We start from the raw sequence: 20937 nt of genomic DNA on the forward strand, positions 1-20937 counted from the left end.
CCCACTGAAGCCTGCTGCCATCTTGCTCCCATTCTGGCTGGTAATCCTCTAGGCCTGCCCCACAACTGTCACTCTGGGGTCTCCCTTCACACTTGTCCAGGGGATTGTGTTTGCTTCTCTCTTGGGTTGCGTCTTTTGTTCCCTGCATCGAGCTTTTGAGGAAGGAAGCTGGGGGGAGTGTCATATAGCATGACAGCTTGGTTCACAGCAAAGTACCCTTGATAGAGGACTGTGTAATGATGTGTGCGTTGGTCTAGTGGCTCCTTCTCTTTCTTTGGTTGCCACAGATGAATCGAAGATTGGCAGCTGTGGGGATGTGCGTCGCTCACACTTGCCCTTCTGTCCTGAGGTGTGGTTGCAAAGATGGTGTGTCTGCACCCTGTCACTCAGTTTAGGAAATGTCAAAAGCCCACCTTTACCCGCCAACTTGGTTGATCCAAACAGTCAATAATTTGTCTGTTAGTTTCAAACAAATTATATATATATTTATATTTAATTTACATATATTTTTTCATGAGATGAGAACTGCTTGGACCAGGGAAAGCTAAAGGGTCTGTTCCATAGCAACAATGACAAATTACCAACTCAATCAGATTTGCTCCTTCTTCAAATTGGGCTATAAAATAAACTAAGAATTGCCCAGGTCTCAATGGGAGGAGAAAGAGCACCAAGAAAAGCAATAAACATCAGCACACTCCAGAGACACCTCTGACAGTGAAAGCCTTCCATTTACATTCCAGCTTCAGTCCTCATGTATCTACAATTTCTTGTTTTCTGCAGGTGAACCGGGAGACACTGCCCTCAGAGATCTTGGTACAAACAGTTACTAAAATTACAGCATAAAAATAGCCTCTTGATCATTTCTCTGGTGGTAGTGGGCTTCCAGCAGACTTAGCTCCTCCACCTGTCCTCCACACTTATTTCATGCATGAGCCTGGCTTCAAACTCTGTGGGCAGAAAGGAAGTGACCAACTTCAGAAAAGTGGCCTCAAACTGTCGGTTTTCTCACTTCCCCTATTCTTGTCCTATTCTAATGGTTCTATCTTCCTGTTTTTTTTAGGAGAACCTTTCACGGTAGGAATAGGACAAGTGCTGAGAAGATGAGTGTCAAGGTGGATTTGGAAACACACTTTGCCGAATGTGTCTTAAATGTAGGAAAAGTCATCCTTGGGAATAAGCAAAGGAACGAAATGAAGCCTCAATTGCAGAAGAAACAGAATAAAATCATCATGAATGCAATATGTGCTCTACTGAATTCTGGTGGCGGAGTGGTCAAGGCTGAGATTGAGAACAAAGACTACAATTACGAAATCCATGGAGTAGGATTGAAAATGCCTTCAATTTTTAAAGGCTATTTAGATGAGATGCAGCAGGGAGACCTCTTTTTGATTTTTGTGAAGTCATGGAACGCCGAGGCCTCTGGTGTACGGCTGGCAACCTTGTCCTCCAATTTGTACCACAGATACAGAGCATCGACTGATGTCATGAATTCTCAGGGAGCACTGACGTTCCTCAAAGGGAGAACTCAGACTCTTGTGAATACTAATGATTCCAATTCGTTAAGTCCCCAGAAAGTTCGGGTTGGTGTACAGAATGATGGTAACATAAGGGCCTCAGCTGCTGCTTTATTTGCTAGAACTCACCTTCAGTTCCTAGAAAAGCTCAACTTTACTAAGTCCCTCCACGTTGAATTTAAAATGTTCTCAGCAGAGGTGTCCCAGTGCTTTAACGAGAGTCTCCCCAGTTGCGTGTCTGCATTTGCAAACACCGAAGGAGGGTATATATTTTTTGGTGTGCATGATGAGACCAATGAAGTCGTTGGATGTGAAAAGGAGAAAATAGATCTTGTCACCTTGCGTCGTTCTATTGATTGCTGTATTAGGAAACTACCTGTCCATCATTTCTGTACACAGAGGCGTGAGATAAAATATGCTGTCAAATTCCTTGAAGTGCACGATAAAGGGGCCCTCCATGGATATGTCTGTGCAATCAAGGTGGAACGATTTTGCTGTGCAGTGTTTGCCAAAGTGCCAAGTTCCTGGCAGGTGAAGGACAATCGTGTGAAACAGCTGGCCACAAAGGAATGGATAGCTTGGATGATGGAGGCTGATCCAGGTCAGGGAGAAGAATCCACAACGATTGCAATGTTTGCTGGGGGCAAGGGGGAGAGGTGGGGAGGGAGGAAGGGGGATATTATTTTAGAATCTAGGGAAAGAGAGGTACTCTCTGCATTGCAGATGCTTGATTTATTATTTCCAATTGCTACAGTTGGTAGGTCACTGCCCTTCATTCCCTCTGCCCATTTTGAATACCCAGCATTCAACAAAAAGATGTTGCCTTGGGCTAGTAGACCTACTAGAGGTTGGTGCAGGGGGCTGTCTGACCTAGTAATTTTTATTTTCATACCCTTTCTTGTGTTCTTATTCAGGTCTCTTCTTCTCCTTTCTGAATATGAATTCATTTAATTATTTAGGAAATTCCTTTCCACATGTACATATGTGTCCTCTTTAACTTACTGCCACTTTCCCCTGCCTTTCCATTCTTGTTGCCTGGATTAAACATTCTCTCTTTCTCATTGCCCCACTTCCATTCTGAACTCAAATACGACCTATCCGTGGCTGGCCCCCTCCTTTCTGACTTTTCCTTTTCAGAGCCAACACTAACCATGACTGATAAACCAGAGCAAGTGTTGGTGATGTGCATCCCCCTTGGAAAAGGAAAGCTCAAGATGAAATTAGACAAAATAAATTAGTGGTAACTTCTTCAGAAGTCCAGAAAAACAAAGTCCATTTCAGAGTCTTCTCAGAAATCTGTATCTATTGACCTTTATACCTTCTAATCCTACATTTAAAAACATAAACATTCTAAAAATATAAAGTTTGTTTCAATAGAATACAATTAAAATTAAAAATGAAAACTATTGCTCCATACTGGTACGTCCCCCCACTCCCCCAAGATATAAGTAGGCTTTCCTAAGCTGACTTAGGATGTAGACACAAGGATCTGTGGGCCAAAGCTTTGAGTTCCAAGATGAAGTGAAAGGCTTTGCAACACAGCTCAGCTATAAGTTGGCGTCTGCCTTTTTGCGTATTGAACTCTTGCTTCTTGTTTCCTAAGATCTTTCCAGATTTTCTGAGATGGTCCTTGCACTGAGTTTGTCATCCACCACACCACGTAGCAGGACTGTGTGCACTCATAAGAATTTGGAACGTCTGAAAGAACAGCAAAAACGTTACTTTCCAGGTAATTCATCTCTGGTTGCTTTGGAATGTGTTGGTTGTTCATTCATATGCAAAAAAGAATAAAACTAGACTTCTATTTATATTACATATATATGCTATTTATATAAATCATTTCCAGAAGGTTTAAGGACTTAAATGTCAGGAACAAGCCTTTTGAACTTTTAGAAAGAGAGAAAGAGATGTCCATGAATAATTTTGTGTCATTGAGGTAGGAAAGGATTTCCTAAACTAGACGTAAAAGTATTAACCTTAAATGAAAAGACTGATAAGTTTCACTACATTAAAGTTAAGAACTTCTGTTCCTCAAAAGATACCTTAAAGAGAGTGAAAAGATTCAACTAGAAGAAGATTGCAAATCCACGTAGCTGACAAAAGATTGGTATCAAGAATATATAATGAACTTACACAATTTTTTAAAAGGACAAACTACCCAGTAGACAAATGAACAATAGTGATAAAGATGTATTTCTCAGAAAAGGAAATGCATATATCCAATGAACTTACAAAGAGATGTTCAACCCATCAGCAATGAGCGAAATGCACATCAAAACCACAAGTAGATACCATCTTACACCATTTAATTGAAATACCAGATGTTGGAGAGGTTGTAGTGTCAGAATCTGCTGTACATTGCTGCTATGAATTCAATGGGCTAAATCCCTTTGGAAAACAAATTTGGCATTACCTTGTATAGTTGGTCATTTGCATACTCTACCAGGTAGTAATTCTTTCTAGTTTCTAGCGCAAAATGTGTACGTGTGCATCAGATGTATATAATTGGAGAGATCCCCGTGACTTCTCATAGATTACTATTTGTAATAGCCCCAAACAGGAAACAACCAAATTATCTATTGTCACAACAATGGATAAATATATTGTAGTTTATTCACATAGTGGAATATTATTCAGTGGTGAAAATGAATGTACTACAAATATATGCAAGCACAAGGCTGAATCTCAGTGATATGTAAGTACCTTACTCATAGATTTACCCAATTCTTTTATTGATTGTATAGTGTTTCATAGTATTCCTAAACATGGATGTTATTAATTTTAGCTACTTTTATTGTGAAATATATTATACATACAGAAAGTACGTAGAACAAAGATATAACTTAATAAATAACTAGGCAATGAGGAGCACCTGGTTGGCTCAGTTGGGGGAGCGTGTGACTCTTGATCTCAGGGTTGTGAGTTTGAGCCTCACAGTGGATGTAGAGATTACTTAAATAAATAACACTTTTAAAAAATAGTTATTATGCAGTGAATCCTGTGTAACCACCACCTAGATAAAAAAAAAAAAAAAAATAGAACTTTGCAAACACCCCTGCTACAACTTCTTTAACCAGTCCTTTCTTTTATGGAATTTTATATATCTAATTTTTTCTATTTTATTTTATTTTATTATTATTTTTTTAAAGATTTTATTTATTTATTTGAGAGAGAGAGAATGAGAGAGAACACATGAGAGGGGATAGGGTCAGAGGGCAAAGCAGACTCCCCGCCGAGCAGGGAGCCCAATGCGGGACTCGATCCAGGGACTCCAGGATCATGACCTGAGCCGAAGGCAGTCGCCCAACCAACTGAGCCACCCAGGCGCCCTAATTTTTTCTATTTTAAACAATGCTACAATATACATTTTTCTAAAAATGCCTTGAGGTATTCCTTAAAGATAAATTCCAAGCAGTAACAATCGCTTGTAAATTAGGTGAGCATTGCCAAATTGTAATTCAAAACATATACAAGAATATACTTTCCCCAAATGGTATTACCATGGCATTTCTCTTCTAGAAGAAGCTTAGAATTATTTTGTTCCACCAAAAAGAGAAGGAGAAGTTGAAATTATTTTGATGATAACTACATGAAATTGATAAATGATTTGGGGGAAGAACTGTCACTTTACAACAGTGAATTTTCTTATAGTTGAACATGGGATGTTTGGCCACTTATTAAAGTCTTCTTTTACTATATTTCATCAAACTTAAGAAAACAATATTGCACTATTATTTTATTTACCACTAAAAGAGAAAATATTACCAATTAAATTAGAAGATGTATCTTGATTTCAGAGATGTTAAAGTACATTTATAATCAGCAAAATATGATACATCTCTCAATTGTTTCAAAGTTTTATCTGTATTGTTACTATATATGTTAAATTTTATTCCTAGAAAGATAAGTCAGTCAGAAAAAGACAAATACCTATGTCACTCCTATGTGGAACTTAAGAAACAAAACGAAGAAAAAAAGAGACAAACCAAAAAACAGACTCTTAACTATAGAGAACAAACTGGTGGTTACCAGAGAGGAGGTGGGGGGGAAATGGGTGAAATAGGTGATGGGGATTAAGAGTACATTTATCATGGGGCGCCTGGGTGGCTCAGTCGATTGGGCAGCTGCCTTCAGCTCGGGTTGTGGTCCTGGGGTCTTGGGATCGAGCCCCGCATCGGGCTCCCTGCTCAGCGGGAAGCCTGCTTCTCCCTCTCCCATTCCCTCTGTTTGTGTTCCCTCTCTCACTGTGTCTCTGTCTGTCAAATAAATAAATAAAAGCTTTAAAAAAAAAAAGAGTACATTTATCATAATGAGCACCTAATAGAGAATTGTTGAATCACTATATTGTACACCTGAAACAAATATAACACTGTGTGTTAACTACACTAGAATTAAAAATTTTTTATTTGATTACTAGACTGAGATCTTTGTATGATAATAATTTCTGATTGTGAATTGCTGGCATGTGGGAAAGCTCTTAGTTTAAAAATATACATTATACCATTTCCAGACATTTTACTTAATAATCTTGTTAATGCAAAAACAAAGAAAGTTTTGAACTAACTTTTCCTATACTTATACGTTATTTCTTCACTTGGTTTAATTCACTGGCCAGCAATTCCAAAATGACATTAAATCAAAATAGTAAGAGGAGAAGCCCTTAGTTTAGTTCACTTTTTTTTTTTAAAGTAGGCTCCACACCCAGCATGGAGCGCAATGTGGGACTTGAACTCATGACCCTGAGATCAAGACCTGAGCTGAGATCAAGAGTCAGATGCTTAACCAACTGAGCCACCCAGGCACTCCCAGTTTATTCCACTTTAATAAAAAATAACTTTAGTATTTGTCTGATCCCAGATAAACTGTACTGGTATGCCCAATTACTTGCTGAATACTCAGTGTACCACAGGTATCCCAAACTGAGCATTTCCAAAATCAATCTTCCACTCTGACAATCTTCTATTTCTTCTGTATATTCTGCATATTATTCTGTATTAAGTATTCTTTTTCTGCCATTTCTTCCACATTATCTCTATGAATTGGAGAGTCCATCCTGCATCCAGCCAAGCACAGAAATCTGTGTTCATCCTTGTCTCTTCCCCCTACCCTGGATTCAAAACTCAAATTTTGTGTTTATTTGACTTTTTTTTTTCTGGGGCGAGGGTTCATAGATCTGCTTAGATTCCAAATTTGGGATTGTGACGCCAGAAGGTTTAAGAAACTTTTTTATACATATAAAAAAGCCAAAACTTTTTTTTAAAGAACACTTTTAAAAATTAATTTTAAAATTTACATGTATAAAAGGGACTTTTTTCTTATACAGTTCTAAGGGTCTTGAAATATATAGATTCATGTAACCACCACCAGAGTTAAGATACAGAATAATTCCATCACCCAAAAAAGACCCCTTCACACTGCCCCTCTGTGGTCAAACTCTCCAATCCCTAGCCCTTAGCAGCCATTGATCTATTTTCCATCCTTATCATTTTGCCTTTCACAGAATGTCATGTAGGACACATCATATAGTTTATAACCTTTGCTAGGCTTTTTCCCCAGATTTATGGAGATATAATTGACATTTAACATCATGTATAAGGTGTACAGCACGATTTTTTATTATTTTTTAAAAGATTTTATTTTTTTAAGTAATCTCTACAACCAGTGTGGGTTTCAAACTCATAACCCCAAAATCAAGAGTTGCGTGCTCCACCAATTGAGCCAGCCAGGCACCCCCAGCATGATTTTTTCATACATGTATATATTGCAAAATGACGACCACAATTAGGTTAATTAACATATCCATCACTTCACATAATTACCGAGTATGTGTGTGTGTGTGGTGAGAACATTTACGTTCTCTCTTAGCAACATACAGATATATAACACAGTATTTTTTTTAATTTTTTTTATTAACCTATACTGTATTATTTGTTTCAGGGTACAGGTCTGTGATTCATCAGTCTTACACAAATCACAGCACTCACCATTGTACATACCCTCCCCAATGTCCATCACACAGCCACCCCATCCCTCCCACCCCCCTCCACTCCAACAACCCTCAGTTTGTTTCCTGAGATTAAGAGTCTCTTATGGTTTGTCTCCCTCTCTGGTTTCATCTTGTATCATTTTTCCCTCCCTTCCCCTATGATCCTCTGTCTTATTTCTCAAATTCTTCCTATCAGTGAGATCATATGATACTTATCTTTCTCTGATTGACTTATTTCACTTAGCATAATACCCTCTACTTCCATCCACGTCGTTGCAAATGGCAACCTTTCATTTTTTGATGGCTGCATAATATTCCATTGTATATATATACCACCTCTTCTTTATCCATTCATCTGTGGATGGACATCTTGGCTCTTTCCACAGTTTGGCTATTGTGGACATTGCTGCTATAAACACTGGGGTGCACGTACTCCTTCGGATCACTACATTTGTATCTTTGTGGTAAATACCCAGTAGTGTAATTGCTGGGTCATACGGTAGCTCTGTTTTCAACTTTTTGAGGAACCTCCATACTGTTTTCCAGAGTGGCTGCACCAGCTTGCATTCTCACCAACAGTGTAGGAGGGTTCATCTTTCTCTGCATCCTCGCCAACATCTGTCATTTCCCAACTTGTTAGTTTTAGCCATTCTGACTGGTGTGAGGTGGTATCTCATTGAGGTTTTGATTTGGATTTCCCTGATGCCGAGCGACGTTGAGCACTTTTTCATGTGTCTGTTGGCCATTTGGATGTCTTCTCTGGAAAAATGTCTGTTCATGTCTTCTGCCCATTTCTTGATTGGATTCTTTGTTCTTTGGGTGTTGAGTTTGATAAGTTCTTTATAGATTTTGGATACTAGCCCTTTATCTGATATGTCATTTGCAAATATCTTCTCCCATTTTTTTGGTTGTCTTTTGGTTTTGTTGACTGTTTCTTTTGCTGTGCCAAAGCTTTTTATCTTGATGAAGTCCCAATAGTTCATTTTTGCCCTTGCTTCCCTTGCCTTTGGTGATGTTTCTAGGAAGAAGTTGCTGCAGCTGAGGTCGAAGAGGTTGCTGCCTGTGTTCTCCTTTAGGATTTTGATGGACTCCTGTCTCACATTGAGGTCTTTCAACCATTTGGAGTCTATTCTTGTGTGTGGTGTAAGGAAATGGTCCAGTTTCATTCTTCTGCATGTGGCTGTCCAATTTTCCCAACACCATTTGTTGAAGAGACTGTCTTTTTTCCATTGGACATTCTTTCCTGCTTTGTCAAAGATTAGTTGACCAGAGAGTTGAGGGTCCATTTCTGGGCTCTCTATTCTGTTCCATTGATCGATGTGTCTGTTTTTGTGCCAGACCATACTGTCTTGATGATGACAGCTTTGTAATAGAGCTTGAAGTCCGGAATTCTGATGCCACCAGCTTTGCTTTTCTTTTTCAACATTCCTCTGTCTATGCAGGGTCTTTTCTGGTTCCATACAAATTTTAGGATTATTTGTTCCATTCTTTGAAAAAAGTGGATAGTATTTTGATGGGGATTGCATTGAATGTGTAGATTGTTCTGGGTAGCATAGACATTTTCACAATATTTGTTCTTCCAATCCATGAGCATGGAACGTTTTTCCATTTCTTTGTGTCTTCCTCAATTTCTTTCATGAGTATTCTATAATTTTCTGAGTACAGATCCTTTGCCTCTTTGGTTAGATTTATTCCTAGGTATCTTATGGTTTTGGGTGCAATTGTAAATGGGATCGACTCCTTAATTTCTCTTTCTTCTGTTTTCTTTTTGGTGTATAGAAATGCAACTGATTTCTGTGCATTGATTTTGTATCATACCACTTTACTGAATTCCTGTATGAGTTCTAGCAGTTTTGGGGTGGAGTCTTTTGGGTTTTCCACATAAAGTATCATATCATCTGCAAAGAGTGAGAGTTTGACTTCTTTGCCGATTTGGATGCCTTTTATTTCTTTTTGTTATCTGATTGATGAGGCTAGGACTTCTAGTACTATGTTGAATAGCAGTGGTGATAGTGGACATCCCTGCCATGTTCCTGATCTTAGGGGAAAAAAATCTCTGTTTTCCCCCATTGAGTATAATACTCACTGTGGGTTTTTCATAGATGGCTTTTATGATATTGAGGTATGTACGCTCTATCCCTATACTGTGAAAAGTTTTAACCAAGAAAGGATGCTGTACTTTGTCAAGTGCTTTTTCTGCATCTATTGAGAGGATCATATGATTCTTGTTCTTTCTTTTATTAATGTATTGTATCACATTGATTGATTGGCAGATGTTGAACCAACCTTGCAGCCCAGGAATAAATCCCACTTGATCGTGGTGAATAATCCTTTTAATGTACTGTTGGATCCTATTGGATAGTATTTTGGTGAGAATTATTGCATCCATGTTCATCAGGGATATTGGTCTGTAATTCTCCTTTTTGATGGGGTCTTTGTCTGATTTTGGGATCAAGGTAATGGTGGCCTCATAAAATGAGTTTGGAAGTTTTCCTTCCATTTCCATTTTTGGAACAGTTTCAGAAGAATAGGTATTAATTCTTCTTTAAATATTTGGTAGAATTCCCCTGGGAAGCTGTCTGACCCTGGGCTCTTATTTCTTGGGAGATTTTTTATTACTGCTTCAATTTCCTAACTGCTTATGGGTCTGTTCAGGTTTTCTATTTCTTCCTGGTTCAGTTTTGGTAGTTGATACATCTCTAGGAATGCATCCATTTCTTCCAGATTTTCTAATTTGCTGGCATATAGTTGCTCATAATATGTTCTTATAGTTGTTTGCATTTCTTTGGTGTTGGTTTTGAGCTCTCCTCTTTCATTCATGATTTTATTTATTTGGGTCCTTTCTCTTTTCTTTTCAATAAGTCTGGCCAGGGATTTATCAGTCTTATTAATTCTTTCAAAGAACCAGCACCTAGTTTTGTTGATCTGTTTTACTGTTCTTTTGGATTCTATTTCATTGATTTCTTCTCTAATCTTTATTATTTTTTTCTCCTGCTGGGTTTAGGCTTTATTTGCTGTTCTTTCTCCAGCTCCTTTAGGTGTAGAGTTAGGTTGTGTATTTGAGAACTTTCTTGTTTCTTGAGAAAGGCTTGTATTGCTATATACTTTCCTCTTAGGACTGCCTTTATTGCATCCCAAAGATTTTGAACAGTTGTATTTTCATTTTCATTGGTTTCCATGAATTTTTTAAATTCTTCTTTAATTTCCTGGTTGACCCATTCATTCTTTAGTAGGATGCTTTTTAGCCTCCATGTATTTGAGTTCTTTCCAAATTTCCTCTTGTGATTGAGTTCTAGTTTCAAAGCATTGTGGTCCGAAAATAGGCAGGGAATGATCCCAATCTTTTGGTACCGGTTGAGACCTGATTTGTGACCTAGGATGTGATCTCTTCTGGAGAATGTTCCATGTGCACTAGAGAAGAATGTGTATTGGAATATACTGTTGCTTTGGGATGGAATGTTCTGAATATATCTGTGAAGTCCATTTGGTCCAGTGTGTCATTTAAAGTCTTTATTTCCTTGTTGATCTTTTGCTTAGTTGATCTGTCCATTTCAGTGAGGGGGGTGTTAAAGTCCCCTACTATTATTGTATTATTGTTGATGTTTTTCTTTGATTTTGTTATTAATTGGCTTATATAACTGGCTGCTCCCATGTTAGGGGAATAGATATTTAAAATTGTTAGATCTTCTTGTTGGATAGACCCTTTAAGTAGGATATAGTGTCCTTCCTCATCTCTTATTACAGTCTTTGGTTTAAAATCTAACTTGTCTGATATAAGGATTGCCACCCCAGCTTTCTTTTGGTGTCCATTAGCATGGTAAATGGTTTTCCACCCCCTCACTTTAAATCTGGAGGGGTCTTTGGGTCTAAAATGAGTCTCTTGCAGACAGCATATCAATGGGTCTTGTTTTTTTATCCAGTCTGATACCCTGTGTCTTTTGATTGGGGCATTTAGCCCATTTACACTCAGGATAACTATTGAAAGATAGGAATTTAGTGCCATTGTATTGCCTGTAAGGTGACTGTTACTGTATATTGTCTGTGTTCCTTTCTGGTCTATGTTACTTTTAGGCTTTCTCTTTGCTTAGAGGACCCCTTTCAATATTTCTTGTAAGGCTGGTTTGGTGTTCGCAAATTCTTTAAGTTTTTGTTTGTCCTGGAAGCTTTTTATCTCTCCTTCTATTTTCAGTGACAGTCTAGCTGGATATAGTATTCTTGGCTGCATATTTTTCTCGTTTAGTGCTCTGCATATATCATGCCAGTCCTTTCTGGCCTGCCAGGTCTCTGTGGATAGGTCTGCTGCCAATCTAATGTTTCTACCATTGTAGGTTACATATCTCTTCTCCCGAGCTGTTTTCAGGATTTTCTCTTTGGCTCTGAGACTCGTGAATTCTACTATTAGATGTCGTGGTATTGATCTATTTTTACTGATTTTGAGGGGGGGTTCTCTGTGCCTCCTGGATTTTGATGCCTGTTTCCTTCCCCAAATTAGGGAAGTTCTCTGCTATAATTTGTTCCAATATACCTTCTGCCCCTCTTTCTCTTTTTTCTTCTTCTGGGATCCCAGTATTCTAATGTTGTTTCACTTTATGATATCACTTATCTCTCGAATTCTCCCCTCGTGATCTAGCAGTTGTTTATCTCTCTTTTTCTCAGCTTCTTTATTCTCCGTCATTTGGTCTTCTATATCACTGATTCTCTCTTCTGCCTCATTTATCCTAGCAGTTAGAGCCTCCATTTTTTATTGCACCTCATTAATAGCCTTTTTTATTTCGACTTGGTTAGATTTTAGTTCTTTTATTTCTACAGAAAGGGATTCTCTAGTATCTCCTATGCTTTTTTTAAACCCAGCTAGTATCTTTATAATTGTCATTCTGAACTCTAGTTCCGACATCTTACTAATGTCTGTATTGATTAGGTCCCTGGCAGTCCATACCACCTCTTGTTCTTTTTTTGAGGTGAGTTTTTCCATCTTGTCATTTTGTCCAGAGGAGAATAGATGAATGAGAGATCAAAATGCTAAAAGGTTAACAACGACCCCAGAAAAATATACACGAAACAAATCAGAAGAGACCTGAAACTGGGGGGGAAAGAAAGGGAAAAAAAAAAAAAGAATATGATCAAGCTGGTGAATAGAACAGAGCCACAGACTAGATTTTGGATGTATTTTGGTCTGTTGGAAGAAATTACCTCCCAAAATTTTAAAGAAAGAAAAACATATATTTACAAAAATAAGGTTAAATACTTTGAAGGGATAGAATATGACTAAAAATGAAAATTAAAAAAGATTTTTAAAAAGGAATTGATAAGATGTTGGTTGAAAAAGGAAAGAAGAAAAATTCAACTAAAAAAATAGAAAAAGAAAAAAATAAAGAGCTATAAAAAAATTAACTTTGAAAGACTAAAGAGGGGCGCCTGGGTGGCTCAGTTGGTTGGGAGGCTGCCTTCGGCTCAGGTTATGATCCCAGGGTCCTGGGATCGAGCCCCGCATCAGGCTCCCTGCTCAGTGGGAAACCTGCTTCTCCCTCTCCCACTCCCCCTGCTTGTGTTCCCTCTCTCGCTGTGTCTCTCTGTCAAATAAATAAATAAATCTTTAAAAAAAAAAAAAAAGAAAGACTAAAGAATCATGGGAAAAAAGCCATGGATTCTATGTGCATTATTCCCCTAGCGCTGGAGTTCTGCCGTTCTCATTGATCATGGTAAACTTGGTCTTGTCTGGCTGTTCTCGCTGATCTTCTGGAGGAGGGGCCTGTTGCCATGGTTCCCAAATGTCTTTGCAGGAGGCGGAATTGCCCCGCCCTTGCCTGGTCAGAGCTAAGTAATCTGTGCAGGTTTGCTCTTGGGAGCTTTTGTTCCCTGCAAGCTTTCCCTACAGCTTTGGAGGACGAGAGTGAAAATGGCGGCCTCCCAATCTCCACCCCGAAGGAGCCAAGAACTCGAGGCCCCGCTCCTCAGTGTGCCCCCAGAGAAAAGCAGTCAGTCACTCCCATCTCCCCAGTCTCCGGCCACACTCCGTGCTCACCCGGCCTGTGACCGAGCATTTCTATCTCTGACACCCGACTCGGTGTGGAGTCTCCAAACCCAGCAGATCCCTGTGGTGCGTTCCCCCGCCGCTCCTCCCAGGGGAGGAAGGTGAGTCTCCCCGGATCTGCCGCTTGTTGGGTCCCTGCAGGAGGAGCAGTGGCCCGACTGTGCCGCGGATCACGGTTTATGACAACCCCGAGCTGAGAGCCCACGCCTCGGCTCCGTCTCTGCAGCTGGCTTCCCCGCTCCGATACCTGGGAGCTCTGCTGCCCTCAGGCACCCCCGGTCTTTCTGTGACCCCGAGGGTCCTGAGACCACACTGTCCCACGAGGGTTCCACCCCCCACTTAGCCACCGGAGTGACGTCCCTCAGCGGAGCCGACTTCTAAAAGTTCCGATTTTGTGCTCCACTGCTCTATCACTTGCCAGAAGCGGCCAACAGAGGCCCCTCCCCCGCTGTCTTATCTTCCCAAATATCACCTCGGATTCACTTCTCCGCACGTCCTACCTTCCAGAAAATGGTCGCTTTTCTGTTCAGAGAGTTGCTGCTATTCTTTTCTTCCATCTATTGAGTTTGTAGATGTTCAGAATGGTTTAATCCCTATCCAGCTGAATTCCTGGGACCAGCTCCTCTGCCATCTCATTCCTCCCGCCTATACCACAGTATTGTTAACACTAGTCAGTGTCGCCAGGTGTTAAGATGGCACTATAAAGCCTTGTTCCCCATCCTCATTTCCTCCTTTGTGCTATTCACAACACAAACTTCTTGGAAGTGCTTGCATGGACCTTGCTGTTTCTTATCTCTCTGCTTTACTCATGAGTCCCCTTTTACCTGTCTCTCTATTCTCCCAACCTTCAGAAGGCTAACTGACAGCCATCCCTTAAGAAGCAGCTCAGGTGTCTCCTTTTTCATAAAGACTTTCGTATTTTCTTTTTTCTCAAGGTGTACCTCTCGTTGATGATTGCATAATGCTCTGTGCACTTCTTTCCCATTGCATTTACCACTTTGTATAATTATTGTTTCTCTCTGTTATGCCAGTCAGTTATCAGCTCCAGCAGACTGGGAATTGCTTGATCTTTTCATTACTAATGCATGCTAGTACTGATACATCTTTGGGCCCAAATATGGAGTGAATCTATTACATATAATGATGATTACTAGCTTGTCTTGGGATTCTCTAATTTATTCCAATTCTTTTGCTGTTTAGTATTATCAGACAGAGTGGTGTATACTCCAGAAAACCTCTACAAGGAACTGTTCTCAAAACATAAAGGACTCAGAGACTTAATAAATAAGGAAATACGCCCTTTCTCTCAAGGAATACTGATTTTTTCTCGAAGCTGGGCTGTGGACTTGGGTCTGCCAGAGAAGCAGGGAGTAATCTGTGATGCTCTTCTGCTTTCCCAGAACAACATCCCACTCCTCTACACCATCCTCAGTGAGTGTGATGCAAGCTGGAAGAGCTATTCTATGACAGTCGCCCGTACCTTAAAGCAGAAGCTGGTGAACACAGGTGGCTACACTGGGAAATTGTGCATCACTCCCTTGGTCTTCCTGCTGAATCCTGATAGAACAGCAGAGACTCTTCATTGTTCAGATTTGCAAATTTACCCCGAGTCCTATAACCTTACAACCACCCAGCACATGGAAGCTCTGTTACAGTCCCTTGTGATAGTCTTGCTTGGGTTCCGATCTTTCTTAAGTGAAGAGCTGGGCTCTGAGGTTTTGAACATACTCACAGATAAACAGTATGAGTTGCTGTCAAAGAACATTCGCATGACCAGAGAACTGTTTGTTCATGGCTTACCTGGATCAGGGAAGACCATCCTGGCTCTTAGGATAATGGAGAAGATCAGGAATGTGTTTCACTGTCAACCAAGTGACATTCTTTACATCTGTGAAAATCAGCCCCTGAGGAAGTTTGTGAGGTATGCAGCCTAACTATATCCATTTTCATTTTTTGGAGTAACTTTGACTGGTTTGGCTTTAAGTTCACATGCTAAAATTCATATTGTATTTACTATGTCCAGAAGAGTTTAGGAGTAGAATTGATGGGTGCCTGGGTGGCTCAGTTGGTTAAGCCTCCGACTCTTGATTTAGGCTCAGGTCATGATCTCAGGGTTGTGAGATTGAGCCCTACATCAGCTTCTGCACTGGGTGTGGAGCCTGCTTAAGATTATCACTCTCTCTCTGCCCCTTACCCCTCTTTTAAAAAAAGGGGGGGGTAGAATTGGCTTCCTTTGTTTGAGTGGGGAAACCTGACTATGTTTCTTACATTTTCAGCAAGAAAAACATCTGCCAGGCAGTGACCCGGAAAACCTTCATGAAAAATGACTTTCAAAAGATTCAGCACATCATCATTGATGAAGCTCAGAATTTCCGCACTGAAGATGGAGACTGGTATGAGAAGGCAAAAAACATCACTCAGAGAGAAAACGATTGCCCAGGAATTCTCTGGATCTTTCTGGACTACTTTCAGACCAGCCACTTGAGCCACAATGGCCTCCCTGCTCTCGAAGCCCAGTATCCAAGAGAAGAGCTCACCAGAGTGGTCCGCAATGCAGATCCAATAGCCAACTACCTACAAGAAGTAATGCAGGAGGTTAAAGAAAATCCTCCACCTAACATCCCCTTGGGGTCCCTGGAGATGGTTCATAAAGCTAAATGGGCTCAGGGTATTCCAGGCAACTTTGAGATTATGGAGTACTTTGACTTGGAAGAGATGGTTGTCCAAGTAGCAGAGAAATGTCAGTTTCTCTTTAGGAATGGTTATTCTCCCAAGGATATTGCTGTGCTTTTCAGCAAAGCAAGTGAAGTGGAAAAATATAAAGATAAGCTCCTAAGAGCAATGAGGAAAAGAAAAGTATCTCAGCTCAATGAGGAATCTGACCTGTTAGTACAGATCAAGGATGCATCAGATATCATGGCCAATCACATTGTGGTGGACAGTGTCCGACGATTTTCAGGCCTGGAAAGAAATATCATATTTGGGTTCAACCCAACAGTGGCCGAGCCAGCTGTTTTCCACAATCTTCTGCTCTGTTTGGCTTCCAGGGCGAAGAAACATCTCTATATTCTGAAGGTTTCCATTTGACAGGAAGATCCCAGTCTAAGAAACAATTAGGAAGCTCTCATCTCTAGTTAACCATGAAACCATGTGACCTAAACATTTAATCATTAAATATTTAATGAGCACTCACTCTGAGGCGTATATTCTTCTCGGTGCTGGGGGGGGGGAAGGGTTAGTGATAGGGTAGCGAATAAGATAGACAAGATTCCTTCTTTGGGGCAGAGGTAAATCCTAGACAAGTACACAAATACAAGTACAAGAATTTCAGATAGTTACATCAGAGTAGTAATTGGAGGTGCCTGAGATGCAGAGAGAGAGAGAGAGAGAGAGAGAGAGAGTGTGTGTGTGTGTGTGTGTGTGTGTGTGTTTACACATACGTAGGTAAGTAGATAGAGGGGGAAACTGGTTATTCAGCATGGTTGGGGAAGTGCTTAGTGAGGGAAGACATCATGAGAAGATCTTTGAGCCATGTGTGCCAGGTGGACTCAGATATTTTCATTATTTTTTTTTACATTTTCACTATTTTTAATACAGCAATGCACAGAAATGCTTGAGTAAGATGCGCTGGGAGGGTATGAAGGGCAGAGAGGGGTCATGTGTCTGCCCTTTTATGGGCCAAAAATAGTTGTACAATATTTCAATATATAAGATCAGAAGGTACAAACTGTAATTTCTTATAAGCCATATTACATGATTCTTTTCCATTTTATTCTTTTAATGGTGTTAGTAATTTTGATCATTGTCTTTTAAAATATGTTATGCATGTCTTTTGGTTATTTAGAATCTCAGCTCTTTAGGTCTGCTTTAGTATTAGTCCTATGGAGAATCTTAGGTCACTGCATGAAGGTAAGATTCCCACAATTCCCCAGGGAGACACATTGTGTTTTATTTATTAAGTTTTTATTTTTTATTTTATTTTATTTTATTATTATTTTTTTAAAGATTTTATTTATTTATTTGACAGAGAGAGACACAGTGAGAGAGGGAACACAAGCAGGGGGAGCGGGAGAGGGAGAAGCAGGCTTCCCGCCGAGCAGGGAGCCCGATGCGGGGCTCAATCCCAGGACCCTGGGACCATGACCTGAGCTGAAGGCAGACGCTTAAGGACTGAGCCACCCAGGCGCCCCCCAAGTTTTTTTTTTTTTAATTTTTATTTATTTATTTATTTATTTTTTAAAAGATTTTTTTTATTTATTTTGACAGAGAGAGAGACACAGCGAGAGAGGGAACACAAGCAGGGGGAGTGGGAGAGGGAGAAGCAGGCTTCCCGCGGAGCAGGGAGCCCAATGTGGGGCTCGATCCCAGGACCCTGGGACCATGACCTGAGCCGAAGGCAGACGCTTAATGACTGAGCCACCCAGGCGCCCCAGCCAAGTTTTTTTTTTTAAAGGGTCCCTAAGAAGATGAATGTACTGGACTCAAAAGTTACATTTTGCTTTTCATTTAATTTAATAACCAATGAAATAAAGTAAATCCAACATCTTTGTTCTGCCGAGCCTTTAGGATTTTAGCTAGTTTCTCAAAGGCTATTGCTATAGAAGAATTTGGGAAGTCCATAAATTTAATAAAACGAGTTGAAAGACAAAATGATAAAGCAGCCAAAAGAGATGAAGAGGGATCTTGCTAAGGAAACGTTGTGGGGGCGCCTGGGTGGCTCAGTTAAGCGTCTGCCTTCAGTTTAGGTCATAATCCTAGAGTCCTGGATCAATCCCGGTGTTGGGCTCTCTGCTCAGTGGGGAGTCTGCTTCTCCCTCTCCCTCTGCCCCCCCGCTTGCACATGCTCTCTCTCTCTCTCAAATAAATAAAATCTTAAAAATATATACAAAACACTATTATTAACTGGAGTCATCATGCTGTGCATTATATCCTGTAACTTATGTATTTTATAGCTAGAGGTTTGTACTTTTTAACTTCCTTCACACATTTCACTGACCACCCCCAGCCCCCACCTCTGGCAAGCACCAATCTATTCCCTATATACATGAGCTTGTTTTTTGTTTGTTTTAGTTTCCACTCTAAGTGAGATCATACAGTATTTGTCTTTCTCTGCTTGACTTATTTAGAACTCCATGAGCTTCCTGGATATGGCTCCCTGTTTCTCTAGATTAGGATGTTTTCAGCCATTATTTCTTTGAATACGGTTTCTGCCCCTTTCTCTCTTCTCTGGCACTCCTATATGAATACTGGTCTGCTTGATGTTGTCCCATAAATCCCTTAAGCTATCTTCATTCTTTTCCATTCTTTTTTCTTCTTGCTACTCAGCCCTGTCTTTGAGTTTGTTGATCCTTTTTTCTGCCTGATCAAGTGTGTTGTAAACCCTTCTATTGAAATTTTCAGTTCAGTTATTATATTTTTCAGTTCTGTGATTTTTGTTTGATACTTTCATATATTTTCTATATCTTTATTGAAATGTTCCCTTTGTTCATGCATTGTTCTCCTGATCTTGGTGAGTATCTTTATAACATTATTTTTAATTCTCTATCAGCAAATCACATCTATTTCATTAAGCTCTGTTTCTGGGGTTTTGTTCTGTTTGGTACATATTCCTCTGTTTCTCCATTTTCCTTGACTCTCTGTGTTGGTTTCTGTGCATTAGATAAAACAACTACCTCTTGGGTGCCTGGGTGGCTCAGTCGGTTAAGCATCTGCCTTCGGCTCAGGTCATGATCTCAGGGTCCTGGGATAGAGTCCCACATCGGGCTCTCTGCTCAGCAGAGAGTCTATTTCTCCCTTTCCCTCTCCCTCTATGCTCTCATTCTCTCTCTCTCTTTCTCAAATAAGTGAATAAAATCCTTTTTAAAAAATTTAAAAACCCAACTACCTCTTCCAGTCTTGGTCTCATGTAAGGAATGAAGCTTATTGTTCAGGCCTGGCCCAAGCTCTTGATTGTCTCTCAAACCTTGTGGTTGTCCACACTACTTTCTTTGTTCTCTGTGGCTCATAGTAGTTGAGGGTGTTCCAAGACCTGTCAGTGCCCCAGAAGAGAGGATCTCAGTCAGCTCCTAGATGCAGGCTGATTGAAACCTGCACCCTCAGGCAGCAGCTTTTAAAAATCTTTTAAAGATCTCTTTCTGGGGTCCCTGGGTGGCTCAGTCGTTGAGCGTCTGCCTTCCGCTCAGGTCATGATCCCAGGGTCCTGGGATCGAGCCCCGCATTGGGCTCCCTGCTCAGCAGGAAGCTACGTCTCCCTCTCCCACTCCCCCTGCTTGTGTTCCTTCTTTCACTGTCTCTCTCTCTCTCTGTCAAATAAATAAATAAAATCTTAAAAAAAAAAAGATCTCTTTCTGGAAAAGACAGGGAGATGGCTGTTTCTGTCTGCTCCCTCTGTACTGAGCCCTGGGTGGATAGCTGGCTAAGAATGGTTTCTTTATTTGCTACAGTCCTATGGGATCTGCAAATTCCAGCCCTGCTGGCCACCAGAGCCATGCAATGAAGACATGCATCCCCTGGACATAAGCCACAAAAACCAGGGCACCAGACATGTGCACAAGCTCCTTCAAGGGAGCAACCTTGAATGAGCCAGAGGGAGAATGTGGAGATGGTGCTCACTGGTCTCACCCGTCTCTAGGGAAGATTGGCCAACTCCTAGATTTATGCTAAATTAGAAGCCTGACTCTCAGGCAGCAGCTTTTAAAGTGTGCGAATAGGACTTTTTCAGGGATAGAGTAGGAGATGGGCATTTCTGTCCACTCTCCCTGTGTTGAGCCCTGGAGGAAACAGCCACAGTGAGTCATTGTGAGCCTATTAAGAACTGTTTATTTATTTGCCATAGTCTTTGGGGTCTTTTGGAGGCAAGCCCTATTGGCATTCAGAGCTAGGTGTTTTGGGGGCCCATCTTTCTGACGGACATCTGAAAAGTTTGCACATTAGATGTTGGGCACAAACCCTTTACTCCTCAGGGACATGCTGGGAGCTGCAAGTTCCCTTCCAATTGTATGCTGTGGTGCTGGATGTGGGGATTACGGTGAGAGTCTGTCTCAGCTTTTTCTACTCCTATTGACGCATTTTCTTACTTGCCAGATACATAGAAGTTACTCGGCTAGTTTCTAGATTTCTTTCAAAGGAAATTGTTCTATGTGTAGCTGTAGATTTAGTGTGTCCATGGGAGAAGGTGAGCTCAGGTGCTTCCTATGTTGCCATCTTAGACTGGAAGTCTATTTTTTTTTATTTTTTATCTTTTTCCCCAAATATTTTACTTATTTATTTGTCAGAGAGAGAAAGAGAGAAAGAGCAAGCACAAGCAGGGGGCAGAGGGAGAAGCAGGCTCCCTGCTGAGCAAGGAGCCCAATGTGGGACTCAATCTCAAGACCCTGGGATCATGACCTGAGCCAAAAGCAGAGGCT

The 20937-nt window shown here is 40.5% G+C and overlaps 1 protein-coding gene across 11 annotated transcripts in view; it reads left to right on the forward strand.

Annotated features, from left to right (window-relative positions):
* Positions 1-20937, forward strand: part of LOC118527085 (schlafen family member 5) — a 46659-nt gene that overhangs the window by 22457 nt on the left and 3265 nt on the right. For 7 of the 11 annotated variants that reach the window (XM_036078692.2, XM_036078689.2, XM_078063655.1 and 4 more), the window contains 4 exons: positions 1061-2115; positions 3118-3243; positions 14732-15452; positions 15808-16723. In XM_036078692.2, the coding sequence (XP_035934585.1) occupies positions 1101-2115; positions 3118-3243; positions 14732-15452; positions 15808-16618 (2673 nt within the window). In that variant the 5' untranslated portion in view covers positions 1061-1100 and the 3' untranslated portion in view covers positions 16619-16723. Of the gene's footprint in view, positions 1-1060; positions 2116-3117; positions 3244-13375; positions 13633-14731; positions 15453-15807; positions 16724-20937 lie in introns of those variants that run through there. The other 4 variants (XR_013444412.1, XM_036078693.2, XM_078063686.1 and 1 more) reach the window with 4 other exon arrangements.

This window comes from Halichoerus grypus, chromosome 2 (genome assembly GCF_964656455.1).
Source record: "Halichoerus grypus chromosome 2, mHalGry1.hap1.1, whole genome shotgun sequence".
NCBI lineage: Eukaryota > Metazoa > Chordata > Mammalia > Carnivora > Phocidae > Halichoerus > Halichoerus grypus.